General features: G+C 36.6%; 1 protein-coding gene across 1 annotated transcript in view; it reads right to left on the bottom strand.

Moving 5' to 3' along the window:
• The window catches only part of CTNNA3 (catenin alpha 3), a gene marked incomplete at its 3' end in the record, with an annotated part of 517,670 nt that overhangs the window by 140,361 nt on the left and 353,402 nt on the right, over positions 1 to 23,907 (bottom strand). Inside the window, exon 10 of the mRNA XM_082002095.1 lies at positions 13,714 to 13,870. Within this exon, the coding sequence (XP_081858221.1) occupies positions 13,714 to 13,870 (157 nt within the window). The remainder of the gene's footprint in view (positions 1 to 13,713; positions 13,871 to 23,907) is intronic.

The following is a 23,907-nucleotide window of genomic DNA, read 5'->3' as shown; positions in this document are numbered from 1 at the left end:
AGCACATATCTTAAAAATCAATGCATAGCTGATATCCCAATCAATAATTTCAGTGCAGATGCTGTAGAATGAAGAGCTGGCAATCTTCCTAGTTTGGACCAAACATCATAAAAGGAATTTGTTATTACTAGGGAATACTCTGGGGCTGTCTTTGGATCAGCAGGAGGATTTGGTCAGTTTATCACCTTCAAAAGATGTCACTTCCTCAGTGGGGGGAAATTAATAAACATGAAAATTTATCATCCAATAGCTTCTGCTAGATTAGTGGTGTATAATTGGAGACCGTTTGCGTTACCTGCTTTACAGTGTGTGCAACAAAGCAGAGCATTATTATATTAAATGGTAGCTATTTCATAAAATATTGTCAGAAGATTAATAGCCATCTGCCGCTCTTAGATAATTGTTCAGGTGAAAACACTGACTTTATGATAATATTCTCTTGTAACAGCTTTGTATCTGCTATACTGAACATCTGATGAACAACTAACAATTCTGTTTGACAAAACAGCCTACCCACAGATAGGGCAAATGTTAACAAATGGAAAACATTTAATTGACAAAAGGTAGGGGGTAAGAAACGCCAAAGGTATCCCTACAAAAATGATAAATTCTAAGCTGTGATGAATTTGTCAATTTTCCTCGTGGAAGCATTATACTCATCTGCTAATTGGCATTTCTCGGGTTTTAGAGGGGTTATGGTTTGAGGTTTTGTTTGTTTCAAGTTTTTTTTACACTACCATGCACCACATTTCTGGGAGAAAATTTAAAATATCTGCTCAACTTACTGTCAATAGAAGTTTGGACACACAAGTCGGACTTTGTGCAACTCATGAATTCAATTATGCATGTTCCTTGATTTTGCACCTCTTCCCCCCACTCCAGTGTGCTAAGGATTCACAGATTTGTAGCAAACAGGCACGTGTCCTGTCCACCTGCTGGATGTTCCAAAGGGTAGGCTGCCTTCTGATCATCAAGAAAATCTCACTGGTAGCCTACCACTTGTTATCAAATTCAAAAAAGCAGACCCTAAGGGAGCACATCACATTCAACAATCAGCTTTTGCTCATCTTCTTGCATGTATATATATCTCTCTTTTCTCAAGCTTCATTTTTAAAGAAAAATACGGGTTTGACATGCTGCACATAGCCTGGCTGCCTAACTTTCAGCAGTAAAAGCACACCCCAGAAGTTTCCGAACTACAACACAACTGGAACCTGCTCTCCCAGGTAAAGATTTTGTATCATATCCTAGAAACGGAAAGCCTGGCATTCTGCACCACAGTAGCATCATCGATTTTAACTCTTAGTGCCACTGATCAACAATCTTCCCTTATTATTTGGATGTGCTTATTTTTTCCAACAGGCCTCATTACAAAAAGCAAGCAAAACCATTAAAAGCTACTGCCACAGCTGCAGCTGGAAAGCTATTAGCAACTAAGCTGTTAGGAAACAAACACACAAAAAATTAATCCCAATCTGCATCAAACCCATGCATCCTAGATCATGCTCCAAAGGCTGCCAAATCTGAACTCAGCCAGATCAAATACAAAGTGAATTCCAAATGCATCACTTTCAAAACTCTGGAAGAGGATGCTAGTAGTTTGAAAACCTTATGATGAGAAACAAATCTTGCAGATAATTAGGCCTCAGCAACAAATTACTGAAATTCAGTAAAAAAGTCATCAAGAATTCAATATGAAATTTCAGTTTGTGGATGGAAACTTTAAATAATCCAAATGGCTACGTCCACTGCTGAACTGCACCACCTAGCTCCTTAGTCCTGCCTACTAACTGAATGACTTCATATATCTGATTTGTTCCTATTCTCCACAGCTCTGCCAGAAGTTCACCACCAAAATGTTCCCATAACCTTAGTAACAGGCACAGAAAACCTTGAATTAGAAAATGCTAATTTGAAATAGCAGGTTTTTATGGGACAACACCTTCCAAAACCGTTTCCCAAAATCAGCATATGATACATGGTCAAATTTGGTCCAATAGGATACGGCATAGCTAAACAAGCAGTCCTAAGAATGCATCAATTATCTAAGAAGCATAACATCATTATAATGTTTGCCCTTGAGTCTAAGCAATCAGTGTTACAAGAGCTATTTGCATTTAGATCGGTGTATGAGGGACTGCCAGCTACTTTTAGTGCGAGTATATGGATACCAAAGGGAGGTAAGGAGGGAACACTAGATTTTCAGTTAAAACAAAATGGATACAATGAGCCTCAACAAATTTCCAGGAACAAGACATTCCTCTAAAGGGAACTGAAAACAAACTGTTGACTACTAGTTGTGACATGTAACAGATCAAGTTCTACTTACCTTGATAAGACAGTGAAAAATTCATTATTAAGGTGATAACTTTTATGGTGTTTGGTAGGAACCAGTGGAAACAGAAACCTATATATAATATTTGTGGTGGGCAAACTGGTAGGAACTTTCATATTACATACAACAGAAAGAGATCTAAATGTGGTGCAATTAAGAAGAGTCAAAAGAGCTTTGTAGAGTAGACAGCCGTGTATCACAAACTGAAGATTTTTAAAGGCACTGGCGAACAGTGGGATAAGAGATTTATTTGGTAGATACAGACTGGATTTCCAAAAGGCTTTCAAAATGGTCTTGCAACTACTATTCCTGGACAACCCTGAGATGGCATGGGACAAGATGACAGATTTTCCTAGGTGTTACTTACTACTTACAAAACAGAAAACAAGGAATAGAAACAAGCAGTTTTCACAATTACATAAGCCAGTGCTTCCACAGGGATTGGCTCTGAAATTGTGTCATTCAACACTTGCAGAAATAATGTAAGAAGAGAGTACTGAAGTAACCAAAGGGGTTTTTTTGTCTTTTCTCATTTAGGACAAAGTTGACAACAAAGAATCAAAGACAACTATCGCACTACCAAGTGATCAGTCAGTATAACAAATCACATTCAATGTCAATAAACTCAAATTAATGTGTATAGTGAAAACACAGCCCTAAGTCTATCTAAAATACTGAGCTATAATTAGCTACTGCTATTAAGCATAGAAATCTCTGAAGTCAATTAAGAAAACTCTAGAAGCACACTAGCTCAATGATGATTAAAGGTAAACAATGCTGTATTTCCCAGGGAAGACCTGACAGTAAGGAAAAAAAGGTTTTACCATGCCAGCATAATCCTTGACAAGTCTACATCTTAAACTCTGTGAACAGTTCTTGTCCTTACTTCCACCTAAAAACATCCATTTCAATAAGCAGCAGGACTAAAACCAAAAAACCCTACTACTTCACAAAATATATCTCTGAATTCTTGAAGTAACAGTTATATAATGTTATAGCAGACAAGCAAGTTAGAAGAAAAGAGTAGGAGACAGTAGCAGATACGCCCAGCAAGGGCAAAGTCCTATGATGGCTTTGACAGAACTTTCACGTGGGTCATTAAACTGATGACTGACGAAAGTTATACCAGCAGAAGCAAACTTCAGTGACGCACACATCAAGCCTTTAGTCTTGATTAAAACGGGAAAAATATGACACCATTTTCTTTCACTCCAGGTGAGAACCATAAAGAGCTTAACTGTTTCAGCTTAGTGAATTCATATTTATCCTGAAGCACCTTACAGTCAGGCCAAACAAATTTGAGATAGATGGTATTGAAACCCACTGTGTAATTTTATCTTTCTGTTTGAATACCATTTCACCATAAATAAATGCATACATGTCTACCTAAGAATCTTACGTTTATTCTCTTTCAAAAAGCATGGCATGGTATTCTTCTATTGCAGGTGCCAAAAAGCCAGCATAAAAACATTAAATTTAATCTTAAGTCTCTGAATAGCATCTTGGTTTTTTCCCTATTTCCACAGCTATGCTAAGAGTGGATGTGTAATTGGCAATTTTTGCAATGCATTCATCTGTAAACATGCTACATAGACTGGAAAAATAGTAATAAACTGAAACACAACTTTGAACTATTGATGGAAAATTAATTATATCAAGAAAGATAAGCAAGCCATAAATCTGAATCATTCCCTTACTCCTTGCCCAAGTATTTACAGTGTATTTTGCAGTTTACTTTGAGTGACTTCAACTGTCCAGATTGCATCTTAATGACTGTAACTGTCCAAAGTAATTTGAAACATGAGCTTGATCAAAATCTAAAATTTAATGCTATAAATACTTACAGACGGAGGCCTGGCCTTATGATTCATTGTATCTGAGTGCTATTCATCAACTGTGGGGTTTTTTTAACATAATAGAAGATGTAACAATGTTACAAGGTTAAAAGAAGAGTGATCTCAGCTTTCCAAAGCAGCACCACAGAACACCTTAGATCTAATCCCAGAGTCCCAACTGAGTACAAGTTTTTCAGTATCCATAAAGAAGAAATTGATGGTATCAGTAAATGGGCATTATAATGTTTTTCTTTGTAAGCAGTAAAAAGAATGTTCTCATACCCATAAATCACATATTTGGTTGTTGGGGGGGAGGGAGGGTGGTGGTGGTATTTGTGTTTTTTAAACTAAAAGCATTTCATAAGAAACTTCAGATTCTCTTGCATCCTAGAACATGAAAAATGTTCTAGTGTGATTGCGCGTTACATAACAGTTCAACAGAAACCAGAACAAGGGCTTCCCCTTCCTCCAGGAAAAAAAAACAACCAACCCTATCCATTATGATCCAAATCACATTCACAAAGGAACACACAGGGGGCACTGGACAACAAATTCCACTGCTTACCCATGAAATGGACACTAAAACCAGAAGCTATGAGGTACCACTGACACTCAGAACTCATCCAGGAAGAGGCCCTTCCACACAGGCTTAAAGGCCTCTCACATTGCCCAGCAGCAGAAACCATCAGGGACAAGGAACAAGGTGGATTTTCCACTGCAACAGAATCAACAGGCCCAAGTGACTTGTGCTTACACGTGCACTTATGAAAATGAAGCAGGATGCCTTTATGCAGGTAAGTGGTATGTAAGCATAGCTACAAGTTGCACAAGATTTTTAAATAAAACCTCCATGTAGAATTTAAGGGAAGTACACGTGTTCCAACAGCGCATTGGCCTCTTCTGGCTTTGGCAAAGGAAAGAAACTAGGTGACTGCTTAATCAAGCTATAATGGTAGAGGCCTCTGATGGTCACAGGCCATCTTCATAGACGGAATTCATTCTACCATCTTCATAGATGGACTTCATTCTACTATGCCACATAGCAGAGTACTTCAAGCTAAAGACAAACACACGCACTTACAAAATTTGACATGGCATGAACTTATTTTATGCTTTTTATGTTGTTTTTTTAAAAAATGGTATTCTGTAAACAGCCTAGTGTTTTTTTTTCCCTTTAGGAGTTAATAAAAAAGCTACCATGGTTAATAGAAACAATCTCACCAAAGCCGAGTCCTGGGTTCATATAATAGCCATTTGCTCAATTACAACAGCCACAGGTAAAGTCCAACTACCATAAATTGAGAGTAATTAAGAGATGAGAGTGCTTTACCCACAGTAATTCAATCATACACAAACATGCAATCAACCCTATAATTGCAGTGATGCAGGACTTGAAGAGAACGGCCTTAATGGTACTATTAATGGCTTTGATGAGTTCATAGTACTTTGTTATAGTACTACAATAGCAAAGTTACTGCAAATATCTGAAATAGCAAAGTTTGAGATGTTTCAACAATCCTCACTCTCCCAACAATATATCTAACTATTTGCTAGCAGATATAGGCAGGAAATAAGTAACTTCTTCAATGATGTTCCTTAAAAATCTACTGGGAGGTCTCTATGCAAGCTATCCCACAACAAAAGAAAGATTTCACTCATTAGGCTTGCTCCTGTAAGACAACAGTTGTTGCTCACAAATTCTTAAAATGAAGAAGAAAAAAAAAAAAAATAAAAAAGAAAAAAGCCTAAGAGAAAGATGTAACTCCAGAAGCAAAAGGCAAAACCCCCAAGACAATGCAATAACACACTAATCTGATTAGCCCAAATTACATTTGTATGTGGCTTAAGCACAACTATGTATTTTAGTGAAGAACAAATTACTAGCAAAGCATAAAAAGTTCTGCCTGCAGAAGTACCTCAACTGCAATAACCTCAGTTTAGCACCTTCCTTAATACAGGCTTAGTGAAGGTGTTCTAAAAGGTGAAAGCTAACATACATTCCTAAAACACAGAATAAAACCACAACAGAATAAAGTGCATCTGAAAAACACGGAAGATGTGTCATACACTGTTCTGGTTTGCAAGTTGCTCCACTAAATTAGCAGACAAAGCATTAAAGTTTTACAGCCTTAACCGCAATGTACTAGAACGTTGCATAAATTTGGGGTTTTTTTATGAGAATCGGAGTGTAGGGAGGAAGAAGATTGTAGACATTTTAGAAGATAAACTTCAAAAGAAAAAAATTAGAAGATTTTGAGGTGGGAGAGGAAGGAAATCGGAAATACTCAGTGGAAATGCACAGTACTAGAGAACTGAGGAGATTTAGGAATGAGAAGAAATCACTTATAAAATGGTTTCTAAACTTTGAAATGTTACCACACTGGATATAACCCTGCAGAATTTTTAACTGAATTTCACTAGGTAGCATTACATAAATTTCCCAGAGTATCTAAAACTTCCAGTGGAATAGGAGGACAACAAGGAAGGATGAACTGGATTTTACAGAGTTGGAGTAGTATTTTTCAAAAAGCATCTAAGACAGTGTCAGGATTCTCTTCCACTAAGCTTTCGTAACAGTTTCAGCTCTTCTGAATGTTCTACCATTTGCCTCCATCTATGTATTCACAATGACCTTAATTATAAATGGCAAAGAGCAAAGAGCTCTTGCTGTGTCTAGGCTCATACTTACAGCAATTTTTTACATGTAAAAATCCCAGATGATCATCAAAGCAGAGACCAGAAGGAAGAATTCAACAAATAGTTCACTATCTCCAAAACTCTTGGCAAGACTAGTATCACAATTCAACAACACTATTTCCAAACACTGATTTAGTGCAGTGAAGGACATGCGATGCCATGAGAATTAGGATACACAAAGAGCTGAAAACCTATCATCTCTAAATTCCACTCTCCTTCAAATTGTCTCCTATCCAGAATTTGTCACTCAGTTCAAGCCAATGGGGCAGCAAACAGTTCTTTTACCATCCAAACCTTCTGGCAATTAACCTGAGGAAAATAACATCAGCTATTACATAAAAGAAAATCAACGTGTCTCCGTCACTCCAGATAGAAGAAGCAAGAACAAGACAATTTAAGACCTTGCAAATGAGTACACGTCAGAAATGAACACTGTGAACACGGAAGTTGTTTTCCCTTACACTATCTAACTTGTTTATCGTGCAATGCTTCTCTACTGCATGACCAACTTATTTATGGAACTCCAGAAATGAAGAAATCATGCAATGTGATTCCACCACAACCTGACCTCAACGGAAGGAATAATCTATGTTTTAACACCTCCTTCCCTCTCACCCCTCGATCCATCAGCAGAAGAGTGCCTGAATCTGGAACAAGGACTGCAATCTAGTTTGGATGCCAATTTCAATGCTGATCTGTGGCGGTCAGTGTGAGTCATCACACAGATCCTAAAAGAACCATGACCTCTGGCTAGAAGACAGAATACACAGAGCATGATAAGGGTGAATTATGTTAATTACCTCTGGTGCTCAGCATCGTTCTCTCTCAAAATGTCACCAATAAATGTAAGTTAAATCCTAAAGCATTTTTAACTTGAAGTTTGCTGCTTCTGTTTCAAACAAGAATAAAGAGCTTTATACTAAAAAGTCAAAGCTTTATCCTTCTGTTACATTTGAAGACAAGAGATTAACACCCCCTTCACATCTTGGCCTGTTTCCATCCTCAGACTGTAATGGCAAGTATAAATTATTGTTTCAGATTATTTGAGGCTCCAGAAGAAAAGAAAAAAGCAGCACTGGATAGACTATGACACAATCCTGAATAAATTAATATGATGAGATTAAAAGGACAGGCAGCATAAAGAAAGTTATTTCTTAAGAATACCTTTATACAGAATGGGACACTGGATAATGAAGAACAACAGTTCAACAGCAGAGTAACTAGTATAGGGCAGAGATATGGAAGAATCTGTGATATTCAGAGAGTATTACAAAATTGGAAATGTAGTTGCATATATATTATGCATAACATAATAATGTTAGGGCTGTGAAAAGTCAGAGGAACTGAAAGGAGAGCATGATTTTTTAAATAAAAAAAAAAAGACTGATTCAAAGTACTTTTGAAGACATATAGGAAAGATCTGCTTTTATTGTATCAGATTGGATAATGCTAGGGATCTGCTACAGATTTGAAAAAACAAACTACAAAAGTTATTAGAAGCCTAGCTACCAACCAGAAATACATCAGACTGGAAGATCAAGGGGAGAAGTCATAAAATTTTGTGTTAGCCTAATGTCAACAAGCCCTTCTGTATTTGGAAGAGAAAGACTGAATCACCCAGAACAACAAATGATGCTCTCTCAAATATCTCTAAATAAGCATACCTCTGATTTTCTTCTGAGTACAGAAGAAAAAAAAGGGAGATTAAATTAAGCTTAGGAAATGCAGTCAGCTGTAGATTGAAGAATAAAAGTTCATCAGATTTTGTCCAAAAAAATTCACCTACTTAAGAATCTCTTTTGTTAAGAACAGAGGTTGTGAGTCATAACAAACACTGGCTTGATTTAAATTCAGAGAGAACTATATGGTAAGACTATGACTCCATAACTTAAGTTCTCTTAAGGCTAAACTGCAGTAAGATTAACAGAGTTGCTCAGAGAAATCAATTGTACTGATGAGCCCAGGGGAATAAGAATAGAAAGAACTTTACCAAGCTTGATTCAACAAACTTCTGCATCCAATCATACAGTAAAAATTCACAGAAAGCCTACAAGGAACACAAACAATGCAGGCAGAGAGAGAGTTGAGACTCAAAAGTCCGTTTCACACAGCTCTTCCAAAAGATGTAGAAAACAAAAAAAACCAGGTAAAAATCAAACCAGCTTAGAGAAGAAAATTACCTAACAGAACAGAGATGGAGCTGCTGTGAAATTCAGTCAACAGAGGGAGAGCGATGCAGCATTTCCTTGGATCTCCTCTGAAAGTCTGTACATGACACTGGAACAAGAGTATTTTAGGACAGGGAACTATGACTCTTCTCCCTCTTGCAAGCAGCAACTGATTTGTGCCAATTCTTCAGCTAAAAAATTATTCCCTTTTGCCTACTCAAGTCAGCTTGAATGATCTTTAGTCCTACCACAGAACTTCCTTAGCAGTCTCAGAAGTCATTATCCATCTATTCTAGACACTTCAGTCCAATTTGTAGAAGGAGTTCAATTGTGGGCACCTCTGTATCCGCTATAGCATAATTTTCTGTTCACAATGCTAAAAATGGCATCTTCTCCAGATTCTACCACAGATTGATCTGTAAATGACCACGTTTACCACTACCAATTTAGCAGTGGAAACTGCACAAGGGAGTGACACAAACCGTTACATAAACCTTGCCCTGAGGCAAACATATAAGTCATTCCACTCACTATCACTCCGTTAGGTAAATGGCAAGTAACAATTTCTGGTAGAGGAACAACCAACTGGACATCAGACAAAACCGTCTCAAACTCTAATGACTCATTACCCATTATTTGGAAGGCATTTATCTTTTTTTAAAAAATTCAATTTAAAGTGTTGATGAGATTACAAGTGTCAAAATGCACTTCAGACAAATTGTATTTTAAGGAGGTATTTGAAAGGGCAGAGAGCGGAGACATCATTACACGGAGAACAGAACAGGAAAGGGCCTATGTTATTTGCATATGGCATAGGGAGAGGAGGAGGATTTATTCACATATGAGGAGGGATGAGAAGAGAGGTGAACAAGGAGATGTTTTTAGGAAAACATGAAACTTCAGTTTTTGCAAAAGAGGAGGCAATATTATAAGGATTTAAGCATAGTCATGTTATAAATATGACAGACCAAAACTCAAAAAGTAGGGAAGGCTGGAGAGAAGTCCATTACATGAAATAATCATAGTTTGGGCAAGGACATTGAGAAGAGGACATAAAGGCAGCACAGGGATCTGCTATTCAAGCTCTTCAAGAAGACAACAGAAAGGAAAAATTACAGGTCCTGAGAATTTCATATATCTAAACACACTTCTACTGCTTTTACTACCTATACAAGTCCTTGTAGGAGCTAACTCTTGGACTAAAATATCTAACTCTTCTCTTACTTGTTTTCTAACACATAATAATGTAAAAATACTTCACAATTGCAATTAACATGCCTTTGCAACTACACACCATCATCATGAGAGGAAAATGTACATACAAAGGAAGGAAATACTGACATTTCAGATTTTCCATCTGGATCCAAAAGCTTTATTTATGTAATTTGCAATAAAGGGTATTAAAATAACACAGAAGAAGCAACATTAGAAAATTAACTGTTTTCAGCCTCATTGTATCAGGATAGAGACCCTGAAGAGTCAGTTTATGAGAGCAGAGTTGAGGATATAAGATTTACCAATGTAAACAAAATTACAAGCATATCAAAACTAGTTTCCAGGGAATTCATGCATCAAATGCAATAGCACATTTCAATTTTCTTACATGACTCTAAGAACTTCACATCATCATGATAAATGGATGACAGTATTTTTTAAACTTAACGTTGGTGGGTTATAAAGATTAATGACCACATTCTTCCTTGCATAAATTAACTATCCAAAACTGATAGGCTGAGAATGATTCTCTGTTCTTCAGAGGTATAACAGATCTATGAACAATGGTATCATGATTTATAATGTTTCATAATTGTGATGACTTTTTTAATACAATTCATTAACTCTTGCTTTCCTTTTAAGGAACAGAATAGCATTTAAACTATTTTCAATCAGACCTCTTTTTCACTAGACCTGATTTCATCTCATCTTCTGTAGTGCTCGTGTTCCTTTGAATACAGTATCACATACAAATAAAGAATAAAACACAACTGAAACAACAAAAAAATTTCACGAGGATAGGTGACTCTGAAAAGGAGAGACCAATACACTTCGAAAAATAAAAACAGCGTTACTGTCTCTGGTAGAAAAATCTGATCTATCAATCAGAGATGCATTTTTAGATAATTTTAAAGTAGGTAATTCTGTTGTACGATTTAGAATTCTGCATCACCAGAATTACTAAGGAAGATGTGTTTACCAGGTTTACAAAAAAAAGTGTACTCTGTTTTTGAATATGATTTTAACACTACAGGACTAATCACTTCCCTCAACAAACTGGAAGATGCAGTTAGGGCTGCAAACTCAGCCATTCAACTCAAATGTGAATATCTGACACTCTTGAGACAGCACAGCATCAATTCTAAATGAAGTATGTTATTTAAAAAACATTCTTTCTCGAATATGCCCATGTTGGCATGTGCTGCAGAATACAGTTTTCTGCAGAAAACAGATCCATTATAAACCTATTCTCAATTCCTTTCATTATTTTCCCTAATTACCAAGTAATTTCCGAAAAAGTTAGATACCATCTTCTGTTACACATTTAACTTTTCTGTTTAGAAAGAACAATATATGAATGTTTTACTTCCTCAGAACATGGTAATGGTGCTAATACACTGAGGAGTAGACCAAGAGTGGCTTGCACCATTCCTTATAATTAGTCTTAATAATTACTTCTTTGTACATGAGCTAATAATAATTTTTAAAATCTTCCCGAAGCAAGTAGGTGACACTTGGGGGAAACATCTACTCAGCAGATCACTTAAGAACAAAGGTTCTTAAGGTTAAACAAATTAATGTGTGCCAAAAGGCTCTACTAAAGCTTACAGAAGATTCTACATATGGTTTAGAGCAAATATACGAGTTTTTTTTCATTTTTGGATCTCATGATATGTAGGCCTACACATCACTGCTACCCTAAGTTACAGTTTCTGCTTTTATTTACTGTGAAATATTGTTAATCATTCAGCTGTGCTCAATAAAAGAATGTAAAATACACCAAAAGCCAGGACTCTACTCTGAAAAGAGTAGCTGCCCAATTACAAATATTTTTTTTTCCCCCTCCCAATTATTACTGGAATGTCTAACTCAGGAAATTTTGAAAGAATATCTGAAGTGTGCCATTTAAATGACTCATAGTTGTATAGTTAAAAAGAAACATTTAGCTCAATTAATGTGAAAGAAGAATTTTAAAACTCCGGACATTTCATAGTGGGTTAAAGAGATTCATGTGTTTAATTCATTAGCAATTGACTTGTTTCATCCCTTTATTAATAGCCCTAGCAATACCTGCAGAAATTTCAGTTTCAGTTCAACAGGAAAGATTTGCAACCTCCCAGACCCTACAAGCAACAGGAAGCTTCATAATCAGCTTCCATTAAAGGCTAACTTACGGGGGTGGGCAGGAGGGGAATAAACCTCTGACATGTTTTTCTGTACTAAGATGCTGAGATACACATAGGAGAGTAGCTCAGTGAATAACCAACTCACACTATTTGCAGTAAATTCTTCTACTTTCAGACCTAAATCACTTATTAGGTATACCAAGTGACCACTCTAAAGCAAGAATAACATCCATGCTCTAAGGAAAAGTCTGTATCCAGCATCAGCAGACCCAGAAAGGCCTGAACAGGCATCTCTGCCTACAGTTTTTGCACTGTTACATCCACATCCCAATCACAAGAGAAAACCACCACTCAGTTATGGGCACTCCAGCAGCGTACAGTTACCACAGTAAAGGTGGTATTTTTGAAGATACACAAGCAAGCTTTAGAGCAATTAATATCCTAAATGCCCTTTTAGACTAGGCTCCACCCTTATGTTTAATGAGCGAAGAGTAACTTGGGAAAATGAACTTAATTCTGACTTCATTTACAATGATTTCAAACTACTCACATCTGCAGAACTATTTATGTTGCCGCATAAACCAAATAATCCCAAATAACGGAATTAAGCCCAATAGACACGCAGAGAGAAAAATGGGCAAGTGCAGGGCTCACTGGCCATAAGGAAACACAAAAGTTAAACCACAGTTAATGAAGATGAGACAAGTTTTTCCTTCCTGCCCATGTTACTCTAACTTAAGAGAAGTCAAAAACATATAATTGGGACCTTTAAACCGCAAGAATTACAACAACAGCTTTCTATCTTCTGTTTAAACGTTGAAGACAATCGCTGCTTCAGTAAATACAGTTTACTGCTATCAAAGATCTCTTCAGTGAAGAGACAATTACGTCTTGTTTGACAAGAATTTGTAACTGAAAATTCTGGAAACACTATAGTGCATTCCACAGTAACTGGAACATGAAATGGAATTGAGTATCATGAGAATCTCCTGTTTTATAGATATGCACACCGATATGCACTTCCTTTTCTAGAAGGAGACTTCTCACAGCTGCAGAGTGGATTTTGAAACTTAGACCTAAACGAACCTGTGAGGATGGATAAATGTACCTGCTGTAACATAGCCACTCTGCTTCATACACCTAGTTTGCTCAAGTAACTTCTACCCAGCTCTACATTGTGCAGAGCAGAAATATGTACTGTGCAGGGACATTTTAAACAGAAGGAACAACGTCACAAAACCTTACACAATATAATCTTCTATTGGTTTCCTGTTGAAATGTTATGAAAAGTTTTCAAAGCATATAAAAGAATAATCAGATTCCAAAAATTATCATACCTGATACAGCAAGAAAATCATCAATACTTGTTATATCATCCACAGCTTCAGTGAGAACATGGATGTGATTTTCCCATGTACTCCTATACATCTCCATGTTGTTTTTCACAACTTGACTTTTTGGTCTGGCAGCAAGAGCTAAAGCAGCATTAATAACCTGTGCCAAAAATAAACACAAAACCCAACATCTAAATAATTATGTCTTCAGAAATAAAATTTTATGTTTTACTTAAAATTGCAGAGCAGCATTTCTGTTTTCTGAGCAAAAGCATTGCTCAGCTTTTGTTTCTGTTCTCAGCAGGAATGACAGAGAGATGTTGCTTAGGCTAGCTTCCATTTTAGTTTCATAAATTAAGAAGCTAATGGAATAGGGTAGTAAAATTCACAACATTTTATTCTGAGTTGGAGAATTCGTACTATTCCAGTTTGCAAGATATTAATACAAGGACGTTTTCACTTACACACACTTAAGGCACACACGTATGGGTACAGCATACATCACTCCAGTTTTCAGTTTAAACTCTTTAACAACTGTTATTACAAAGGTTATTATGGAGTATCTTCACTGAAAGAGATACTATCAGCCTTTGTCATGTAAAAGTGGAACGTTTTTCCAGGACAACCGATACTTCTTTTAGGATCCGTGGCATGGGAAATAACACATACTACATCTATACAAAAGCAGCAGACTGATATTTCTAAATTAGTCAGTCCTAAAAATAGTAACTATGTTCACATGAAGAGGGTACATTTCATCTCTCCCAGGAAAGACTAATTGAAGATGGCAACATTGGATCCTAAAGTGATTACTTCTACAGATACCTATACTTCCATAGATCAGTTCATCAGCAGGGGGGGTGAGGGGTGGAGTGTCCTAACATGGCTTTTTGTTGATGTTCTATCTATAAACATTTTTTAAACTAATACAAATCCCAGGTAGAAGCTGAACATTAACCTCACACTAACCTTTTTTCCCCTTTCCCAACATTGCTTATTTATCAAGGGGAGAATGGTTTTAAGAAGACAAAACCGCATGTAATGCAAAAACTGCGAAGAATAAAAACAATATACCGCAGTAATCCCCAGTGCTGACAGTACATATTCATGAAACATTCTTGTACATCATACCACTGTATCAAGTCATTACACCAAAGAATAACTAGAAAACTCCTCATCCTAAACCCATGTGATGTGTCTTTACAATAATATTGTTTACATAGCCCATTATATAATAATGTGTATGTTATTTACATAGTATTTTTACATATAATGAACTTACGCAGCTAGTGAAATTTAAATAATGATAAACTTACTAATATTTGTGCTCTCAGAATGAAGGAACATACACAATTAGGCTTTCACAAGAATACTGCTGGGATTTAGTCTTTTTACTGATTATTTTGATAAAAAAGAATAGACTACATGCTTATTTCTTTACCAGGCAGTTGGAGAAGGAGGAGAGTATGCAACTACAGTGAAGAAAAGGGTAAGATTTCTTCACCAACTTCACAAGCGATCTAAAAAAATTAGTTCTGTCCCATTAAGTACAAATATAAAAGCATCCTATTCTCCCACAAGGAAAAGAAAAAATCCCAATAGGCAAAACAAATTTAAAATTGGAACCATGTGGATAGGGAGCAGCAAAAATGCATCTGCATTTACAGTGCATCAGTCAATAAATGTCCACCATGCCAAGTGCTTGCAAAAAAATAAGGTACCGTCAGAAAAACCAAGAGTCTGAGAAGTAAAACCAGAAGAAATACCTGAAAAAACATCAGGCAAGTTTTTGCTCTACTTTTGCACTACTTAATTTTTTATATACCCTATCCATGTTGGGGCACCACACTTCTAGAAAGACACAAGTAGTTTCTCTCCCACTGAAGACAGAACAGCATCGATACCATCACCATATATCTATAAGACGTTTCTGTGAGAAATGACTGAAAAAAACCCAAAGTCAGTCTAGAAAATGAAAGAGCCTGAAGAGAAACAGAGAGTAGCTGCAGAGATGAAATGAATAAACGTCTATGTGCATCATGAAAAGCAAAGAAGAATCTTTAAATTGCAGGAACAGGAAAATGCAAAAAAAGAACACAACAAAAAAAACCCAAATCAACCAAATAAACACTAACTTGACTTCCTGTAGGCAAAATCCGCTCCATTTACCTTAAATTCTCTAACACATGAAAACAGTAATTTGCTTAAGATTAAAATATCAAGCACCATAACAGATGAACTGAGGAAGACTACGGTATTAACATGTCATCTGTTGCATAAAATAGCACCAACGTGCAATATTACACCAACATACCACAATGACCTACTAGGTATTTTCGTAAAAGAATGGAATTATCATTAAGACATTACTTAATTTCAAATAATGACAAAATAAATATATTTAAACACTGTTTAATTGTTGTTTAAATGTAACCATTCAGGAGCCCCACCACCTCAGAATGACTATTGAATTAGTGGCGACCTACACTGCAGAACCTTTGTATTTTGACAAAATTCTGCCAAGTTACGTAGAAAACCACAAAATACACGGAATAAAACAAAAATTGTCATTCTCCCCATTTTCCAGATTACTAATACCCAAATTATTTAGTTCATTAGACTTTCAGCTTTCTGACAATTAATTCCACCTTCATATATACAGTGCCATGCAGCTACCTTAAAAAACACACTATCAAACTGTCCATATTTGGAAAAGGATGAAAAGAAGCAAAGTAAAGAATCAACTTAATTCTGATTCAAGGCAGAAAGTCAATGCTATAGGAAAAAAGTGCTAAACAGTTGAGCAATTACAGTTTGCAAGTCCTGAGTCTGATCAGTCTTTTTAAAGCAGCATAGCTTGTTGTTTTAAAAATATCTGATGATGTTAATAACAACAACAAAATCACTTGATCTGCACCTCAAATAATATGGAATACTCTTTAAAATAATTTTTAAAAAATCAAAAGCACCTCAAAATTCACCAACACCAGCTATTGTTTCAGCCGTTTGCCTATGAAACCATTTTTTTTTAAAAGTGCAGCTCACAAGCCATGCAGCACACACATAATGAAGACTAAAGGCTCACTTAGAAAGTCTGATTTCATGCAGTATCCTTAAAACAAAGTCACAACTTTCAGAATAGTAGATGTTACAAGCAGGTGACAGAATACTGCTCTAGCCAGGCCCAGTAAGGACTTAGAACTGACTGCTCTTTTTAATTTTCTGATCATAACTTTCTTTGTGCTACGCACAGTGTTTTCCTCATAGTTTTCAGTTATCCTTTCAATATAGCCCCTTCGTGACACAATTTTATTTTATACATACTCCAGATCTACAAAATCTGCAGCAAAAGCATTTGCAGCTGTATCACCTGGCAGCAGATCTGTCTTGATGGTGGATGATCCTACCCGTAAAAGCAGGCAGACCATTTTAAGTCTCTTCTGTGAAAAACATGATCTCAATTCCCCACTCTTTTGGTGGTTGTTTTTTTTTCCCCCCAAATGGCAATTGCCAGGAAACATATACAGTTAAAACATTGAATGTGCAGAAGGTGCCTTATATTTTAGTTTTTAAATAACACTCTCTCCTCCAATAAAATGCAGGAGAGAAACATAGTAACTTCGAGGGAGATTACAAGAGAAGCTCTCCCAAATGAACATTGAGTGCAGCTTGGAGCACTGCTAAAATCACACATCATTTCTAACATCTGAAAGATAGTAATAGCACAGCAATGCTGACACAGGTGAAAAGGTCTATCATTTATACCTCATTGGAAAGTAGACATTAAAAACGAGTCACTAGGGACTTGAAGCCCTATTCAAAGACACCAAAGGTGCCTATCTCTTTAGGCACAAACAAACTACTGTAATAAACACTCTGCCTACATTCCCACATGCCCTATTCATTTGCAGCACCACTTTGGAAACATAGGGCCTCTTCCTGCAGACATTTATTTATGCTTTGATAGCCAATTGCTTCTGGCTTCTCAAGTAAGTCAACAGACCACTCAAGCTGCTGAAGGCTTAAATTTCCATTTATGTACACTGCTTCTTCTGAAGGCTCTGCAAGTACAGATTCACCCCACACACACATTAGAACAGGGAATTTAAGAGCATATAAATATAAAAATGAACCTTAATACGTGTTCAGCGTTTTCCTGTTATAGTGCTACCTTTGGCACTAAACACACACTGTAAATAAATACTTCTAAGTAGGCAATATCAAGCTATGATAAAGCCAGTCTCAACCAACTTCCCATTTCACCAGTAATACAAACTACTTCCTTTGTTTATTAAAACAAATGCTTAAAATCCAAAAGATGCAACAATAAGCAGTTTATGAACTAGGCTTTAGATCATCTTTTCAATTTTGTTATCACATTTCTCAGGACCTGTGGTGATGTAGACCAATGCTTAAACTTTCTATTGGATTGAAGGTGCTTCAGCAATAAGATAAAATCTAAGTGTTTATTTGCTAGTACAATTTTATTTCTAATCTTTAAGGAACTGCAGACTGTGGCTATCTCAAGCAACCTGGTAAAACTAACAAAAAATCCCACACATGCACAAATGAACAGACAAACTAAAGTAGGAAAGGGCCTGCACTAATAACCTTTCCTTCATATCCTTTAAAACAGACGAAGATTTCAGTTCCTACTCTCCCAGGTGTAGACTAGAGGCACAAAGGCCTTCTCATTAATGCCTATTTTTAACTCCCAGACATGGAAAAGGAAGAAGAAAACATGGTGACTCAAGGCCTGCACACAGACCATGTTTTTACAACAATTCTGCATTTGGTACTTCAGGAACACCGCTTCTGGTGACAATACATATCACATCCTTGAGCTCCTCACAGAAACTTCTGTGGAACAAAACCAACCCTATCAAGCTTCAGCTCAGTGCCTAAACCTCTTTGGTTGAAAAACAATGCTGCTCATGATGTTCTTTCTATATGAGGTGTAGAATACACAAACAGAAAATTCAGTGTAGTTAACAGTGTACTTCCATGTATTTTTCTATATGTTAGCAGTCTAACCATTTTAGGAATTAGTAGAAAACTCGGTTTCCTTTGTCCTGGAGTCAAGACTCATCCTTTGTTTTTCAAGGGTAGAAGCCATACTGACAAGCATTTACACTTATGTAATTCATCCTGGTCTAACCTAAGTTTTGTTTTCATCAGCCAGAACATGATACCTCATGAGAAAAAGAAGAAAAATGTTGGAAAACATGCAGAACAAGAATTTATAAAGCAAGCAACATTCTTAAGGTTGGGTGCTAATAACTATTCCAAAATTACACCCAGAAAACGCACAACGTAACAACAACAGGATAATGTCCATGTACACAAATTCCATGGGACAGAATTAAAAAGCAGAGAAGGAGAAGCAGGAGAATAAAAACAACATCCCCGACAAAATATATTCCAAGTTATCCTCTGCTTTCTAAAAAAGGAGTAAAGCATTCAAATTGCACACTGGTTCTGGAAAAAGCCATAAAAAGACTTCACAAGATACCTTAATAGAGCAGTATATGCTGGTCCATTAGCAATGAGAATGCAATCTTCACTATTCTGGTCAGCCTGTTACTATCAATCCTTTGTGTCAAAGACTTATTATAGGAAAGGCTGTGATAGAAAGGACTCATAGTACTGGCAGCATATATAAGCTATAGCGTACAAGAGAGAGGACACATGACAATTTTCAAATTTTTAAAAGGCAGCTGCTAAGTAGGAGAAATAAAACAGCAACCTCTACCACCAGGAATGGGTCAGGAAGTACTGGACAGAACTGCAACAAGAGAGAACTTCGTTTAGTTTTTCATGGGTTCTTTTGTTGTTATATGTTTGTCTTTTTCTTAAATACAAGGCCCAACTGAAGGGACAGTTAATATGCACAAAAACAGGCTGCCTGGAGAGACTCTAAACTCTCCGTCACTGGAGTTACTTAAGAGCAGGGTAGTTAAAACATCTGCCAGGAATATTTTAAATCTCTAAACCATGGAAGAGTTGGTTCTCTATTGATGGAAGAAAGATGAAAGGGGAAGTGGACTACACATGACATCAATATGACATCAAAACAGAGCTAAAATGAAATATTTTCCTGACTTGGTAACAAACATTTGTTATAGTACAGGAGAAGAGCAGAAGTTCTAATACTACTAGAAAGAAAGGGTATAAAGGCTGGCATCAAAGAGGCATCATCTACATATTGTGGAACATTTTTAAAGAGCTGGGATAATTAATCTGTAATTAACATGTTTAAAAATACTAACTGTAAACATTTGAAAATGTTATAAAGTAAATAAATACTTGCCATTACTAGTTAAGCCTCAAAATTGAGTACTTTTTGGAAAGCATGTTTGAAGCAACCAGCACATGCTTCTATACAATTCACAACATTTTTTTAAGATGCAAAACACATTCAAAAAACAATTCACTGCCAATCCCCATACATGGCACCAATTTTACAACACAGATTTTGAGCTTCTGCCAGGTCAAGACCCAGCCCAAATCTGGTGTCTAGGATGTGGACTGCATAGATCTGCAGCAGGCAGGAAGAAATACTACTCAGCTGACACAAAAGGAGATGATCTGTTCTGCCTGTGTTGCTCTGCTCTCAGAACCGCTTCCTAGATCATACTAAGGTGGGCAAACTTGCAAATAGCTTTCACAAAGAGTGTAACTGGAGTGCTTTCTCTCACACTGCCGGTGAGAAACATGCACAGGAGTCCTCATGAAGGTAGGCTTTGCAGCGCACAGATTTCTGCAAGATTTGAAAGTATTAGGTCCCATCTTCCACACACCTAGCAGTCTACAACACGAGTTAGCAATTGCCAGTGTCTGCTGCCCAAAGGGTCCAGGAGATGGGCTACAAAGATAGAGGAAAGTGTGTCCAAGTACGAGCACCCAACTAAATACCCTCTGAGCTTGTTAAACCAAAACAGGTTCTGTATATCTGATCATATTTGGATATTCCACAGTTGCATACCAGAAATAATGTCTGGTTTCTTTATTGCAACATCAGTATCAAAGATAAAAGAACTTTCCACATACAGTGTAACACTTAAATACCCAGTTCTGTTTGGCTCTACAGAAGCTCCCCCCAAACTCTCTTAAAGGTAAAAAACTTGCAGGAGTTGAAACTTCACTGGTTTCATTCCTATCACGCTTTATCCAATTTCACAGGATCAGTTTTCTGAGCCAGAGGCTCAGAATTTCACCTCAGTAACTGAGGTCACAGTGGTGCTGTTTCCATTCACCACACTAACTGAAGAGTTTTAAGTTTTAAAATGTGTCTATCAAGACTGAAATACCACACAAGTAATTTCTAACTTTTCTGTTTGAGCCTCCAATCAGATAATTACCTGAAAGTCAAACCCTATTTCTAGCTGAATACAACAAAGTCTTTTTCTTCCTGTATTTTCTTCTTTGTTTTGATAAACTTACCAGGGGACTGTCTCTGACAAAATAACACCACCACTATGTAAAAAACTGTTTCCGTATTAGAAGAACCATAAAATTTTTATCTTGCCAAATGCAGTAAAGAGGTAAACTGCTTGGGAAGAACTGTTACAGAATGCAGTCAACTTTATTAAATGAGTGAATTTAGAAATACAGATGACTCCAGGTATCTCTGGAAATAAAGTCCTGAAACCTTCACTAAATGCAAAAGCTACAGCACAGGCAGGCAGGCCTTCTCCCCTAACAGTACAAAGACTGCACTGACATACAGACTGATCGACTAAGGCTACACGAGATCCGCAAATCATCTAGCCAATCCAGCCACCTACGTAACAGAAACCAAAGAATTTACTTAAGAATTCCCTCTGGAAGTTTACAGCTAGAGGTTAAATCAGTTACATCCTACATAAAGGCAGTTAATCCTGAATTAAATATTTCAGGTGACACTGTTTCTTATGGTTCCCAAGGTAAATTGTTCTAATGCTCAATATCCTATTAAGAAAAGACTTAATTCCACTTTGAATAAATGTGTCTTCCACAAATGTGACAATACCTACATTCCATAAAATAATTCAGATTGATATTATTGAAATTAAAACCCTGCCATATCTAAGTTGCAGAGCAGGGTATAGACCACTTGTCTTTGTTTTGGCTGGGAACCACATCAAGGTGACAGACGTAAAGTTTAAGCAAGGTTGCTAAAGCCAGTCTAAGCACATGTATACTATTAGCTCAGTTACATCTGGAACTGCCCTGCTAGCCAAGACTGAATTAAATTATGAGCAGCAACCATGAAATTTATAAGTAGTTCCAAATCTGTAGTTATTAGAGTCTTGCGACTGACTGAAAAAGGGGGCATTCACCATTGGGGTGTTTGTGTTGTAGAAGCCTATCCACCTCAGATCCAATAGGAACAAAAACAGCAAGCAAGAGGCAACTGCCTCTTTTGCTCATCCAAATAGTGCAATACAACGCTATCGATTACAATCAGTCTGATGTTCTTTTTTTAATCATCTGATTTTTTTTTTTTACTTGGGTTTAGAAAACTCAAACTTTCCAAGAGGCTTTATCAGTTTTTTATTAAGAAATTATATGATGCATGCATTTAAAATCCTTCGAAATACTTGAACATCACTAATATTTTGATGTTCAGAACAAAATACAACTAGAAATTTCAGAAAAATCTGAAGCCACCAGTGGCATTCACATACAAAAAAAACACCCCAAATTCATAACAGGTATGGCTTGGACTGGGATATTCTCAATACAGTTTAAGAAACTTGAAGAAATACATTATCACACAATGGAGTTTTAAACCCTCTTTTCCTGTAAGAAGAAAAATCAGAAAAGAAGAAATACATATTTCGCACCAAGGCGCTAACATTCTTACCAACAAGAGACCAAGCTGAAGAAGTTTTAGCCAATTTCTTAGGCTTCATGGAGCTTAGCTTTTCTATCTCACTCCAGTTATCATTTATGGTGTAAATTATCATTATGTGACTTGATCTCAAGAAACAATGAGAACAGAACTGATCTGAAGTCACTGCTTCCTGATCTAAAACAGGGTTACAGGTTAGTTGCTGGCCGATTAAATACAGCCTTACTCTATCTTATTACAGCGTATTTAGGCTGTTCTAATACCATCATTGCCTATCATTACTTTTTCCCCAAATGTTGTCCCAAATGTTGTATTTCTGCACTACAAATCTGACAGTTCAGGTAAACATTACCAGAAAGTTGTTATTGCTCCAGCTCTACTGTTTGGGCATATACTGCCAGGAGCTAAATTAATAGCTTTTAATTACATCCTTGTATTTCTGAGCATAAGTTAGTTGAACACAGCATTTATTATTACTACTTGTATTGCAGTAACATACATATGCCCTCATCAAGTACACATACTCTACACATTCCATTAAATGAAAGCCAGTCTCAAGAAGTTAACAGAACACTAAGAGAAGATTACACCAGTTGAGGGAAGCTTGAGGATAGAGCAAAATAATGACAACAGTAAGATAATCCTACATACCTGCTCCTAACTAACTTCTGAATAGCTGATGACTACATAAAAATACAGGTATTAATAAATATAAGGATATGGTGAATACTGAAAACTGTTAGTCTCTCTAACCAAATTAAGAGAAAGTCTTAATTAATGGCTTGTGTTTTTGTTTGGTGATCATCTTTTTTTGCAGTCAAACAGAAGCTGGCCACCCAGCTTTACATTTATCTGCACCTCCAGCTGATAAATGTCCAACAAAATTAAGTGGGCAGATTCATTAACTTGACACAGTAACTGCAGAGCCAAATTCAGTCAAATATTTCTCAAATATCCTAGAGAAATTTCCCTCCAAGAAAAGATGGGTCACTTCTGCCCTACTGTAAGCTAATATAGTGAAGTTGAAGGAGATGAAGTTGAAAGAGCTCACCCCAGGATAACATGGTTTAGCAATGTAATGAAAACAAGAACACGTATAGCTTTGTTTGGGAATAAATATTCTCAAACCATTTTATTCATCTGGGAGATCAGCAGTACCTTAAAAGTCTACATGTAATTACAGTCTAAATGTAGCTGTGTATGATTTCAGGTAATGGATGACAGTGTATTTAAACCCCATCTCATTTGTAACTGAATTCTCAGGCATCCATTTCATTTATCTCACTTTTGTCAACATCTGTAACCACCCTTTCAATCACCTACACATGTCTATGCCATTGATATAATCCTGCCTCTATAGG

Source organism: Phaethon aethereus, assembly GCF_964289735.1.
Source record: "Phaethon aethereus genome assembly, chromosome: 7".
Taxonomy (NCBI): domain Eukaryota; kingdom Metazoa; phylum Chordata; class Aves; order Phaethontiformes; family Phaethontidae; genus Phaethon; species Phaethon aethereus.
This window is presented reverse-complemented; position numbering and strand designations above follow the sequence as displayed.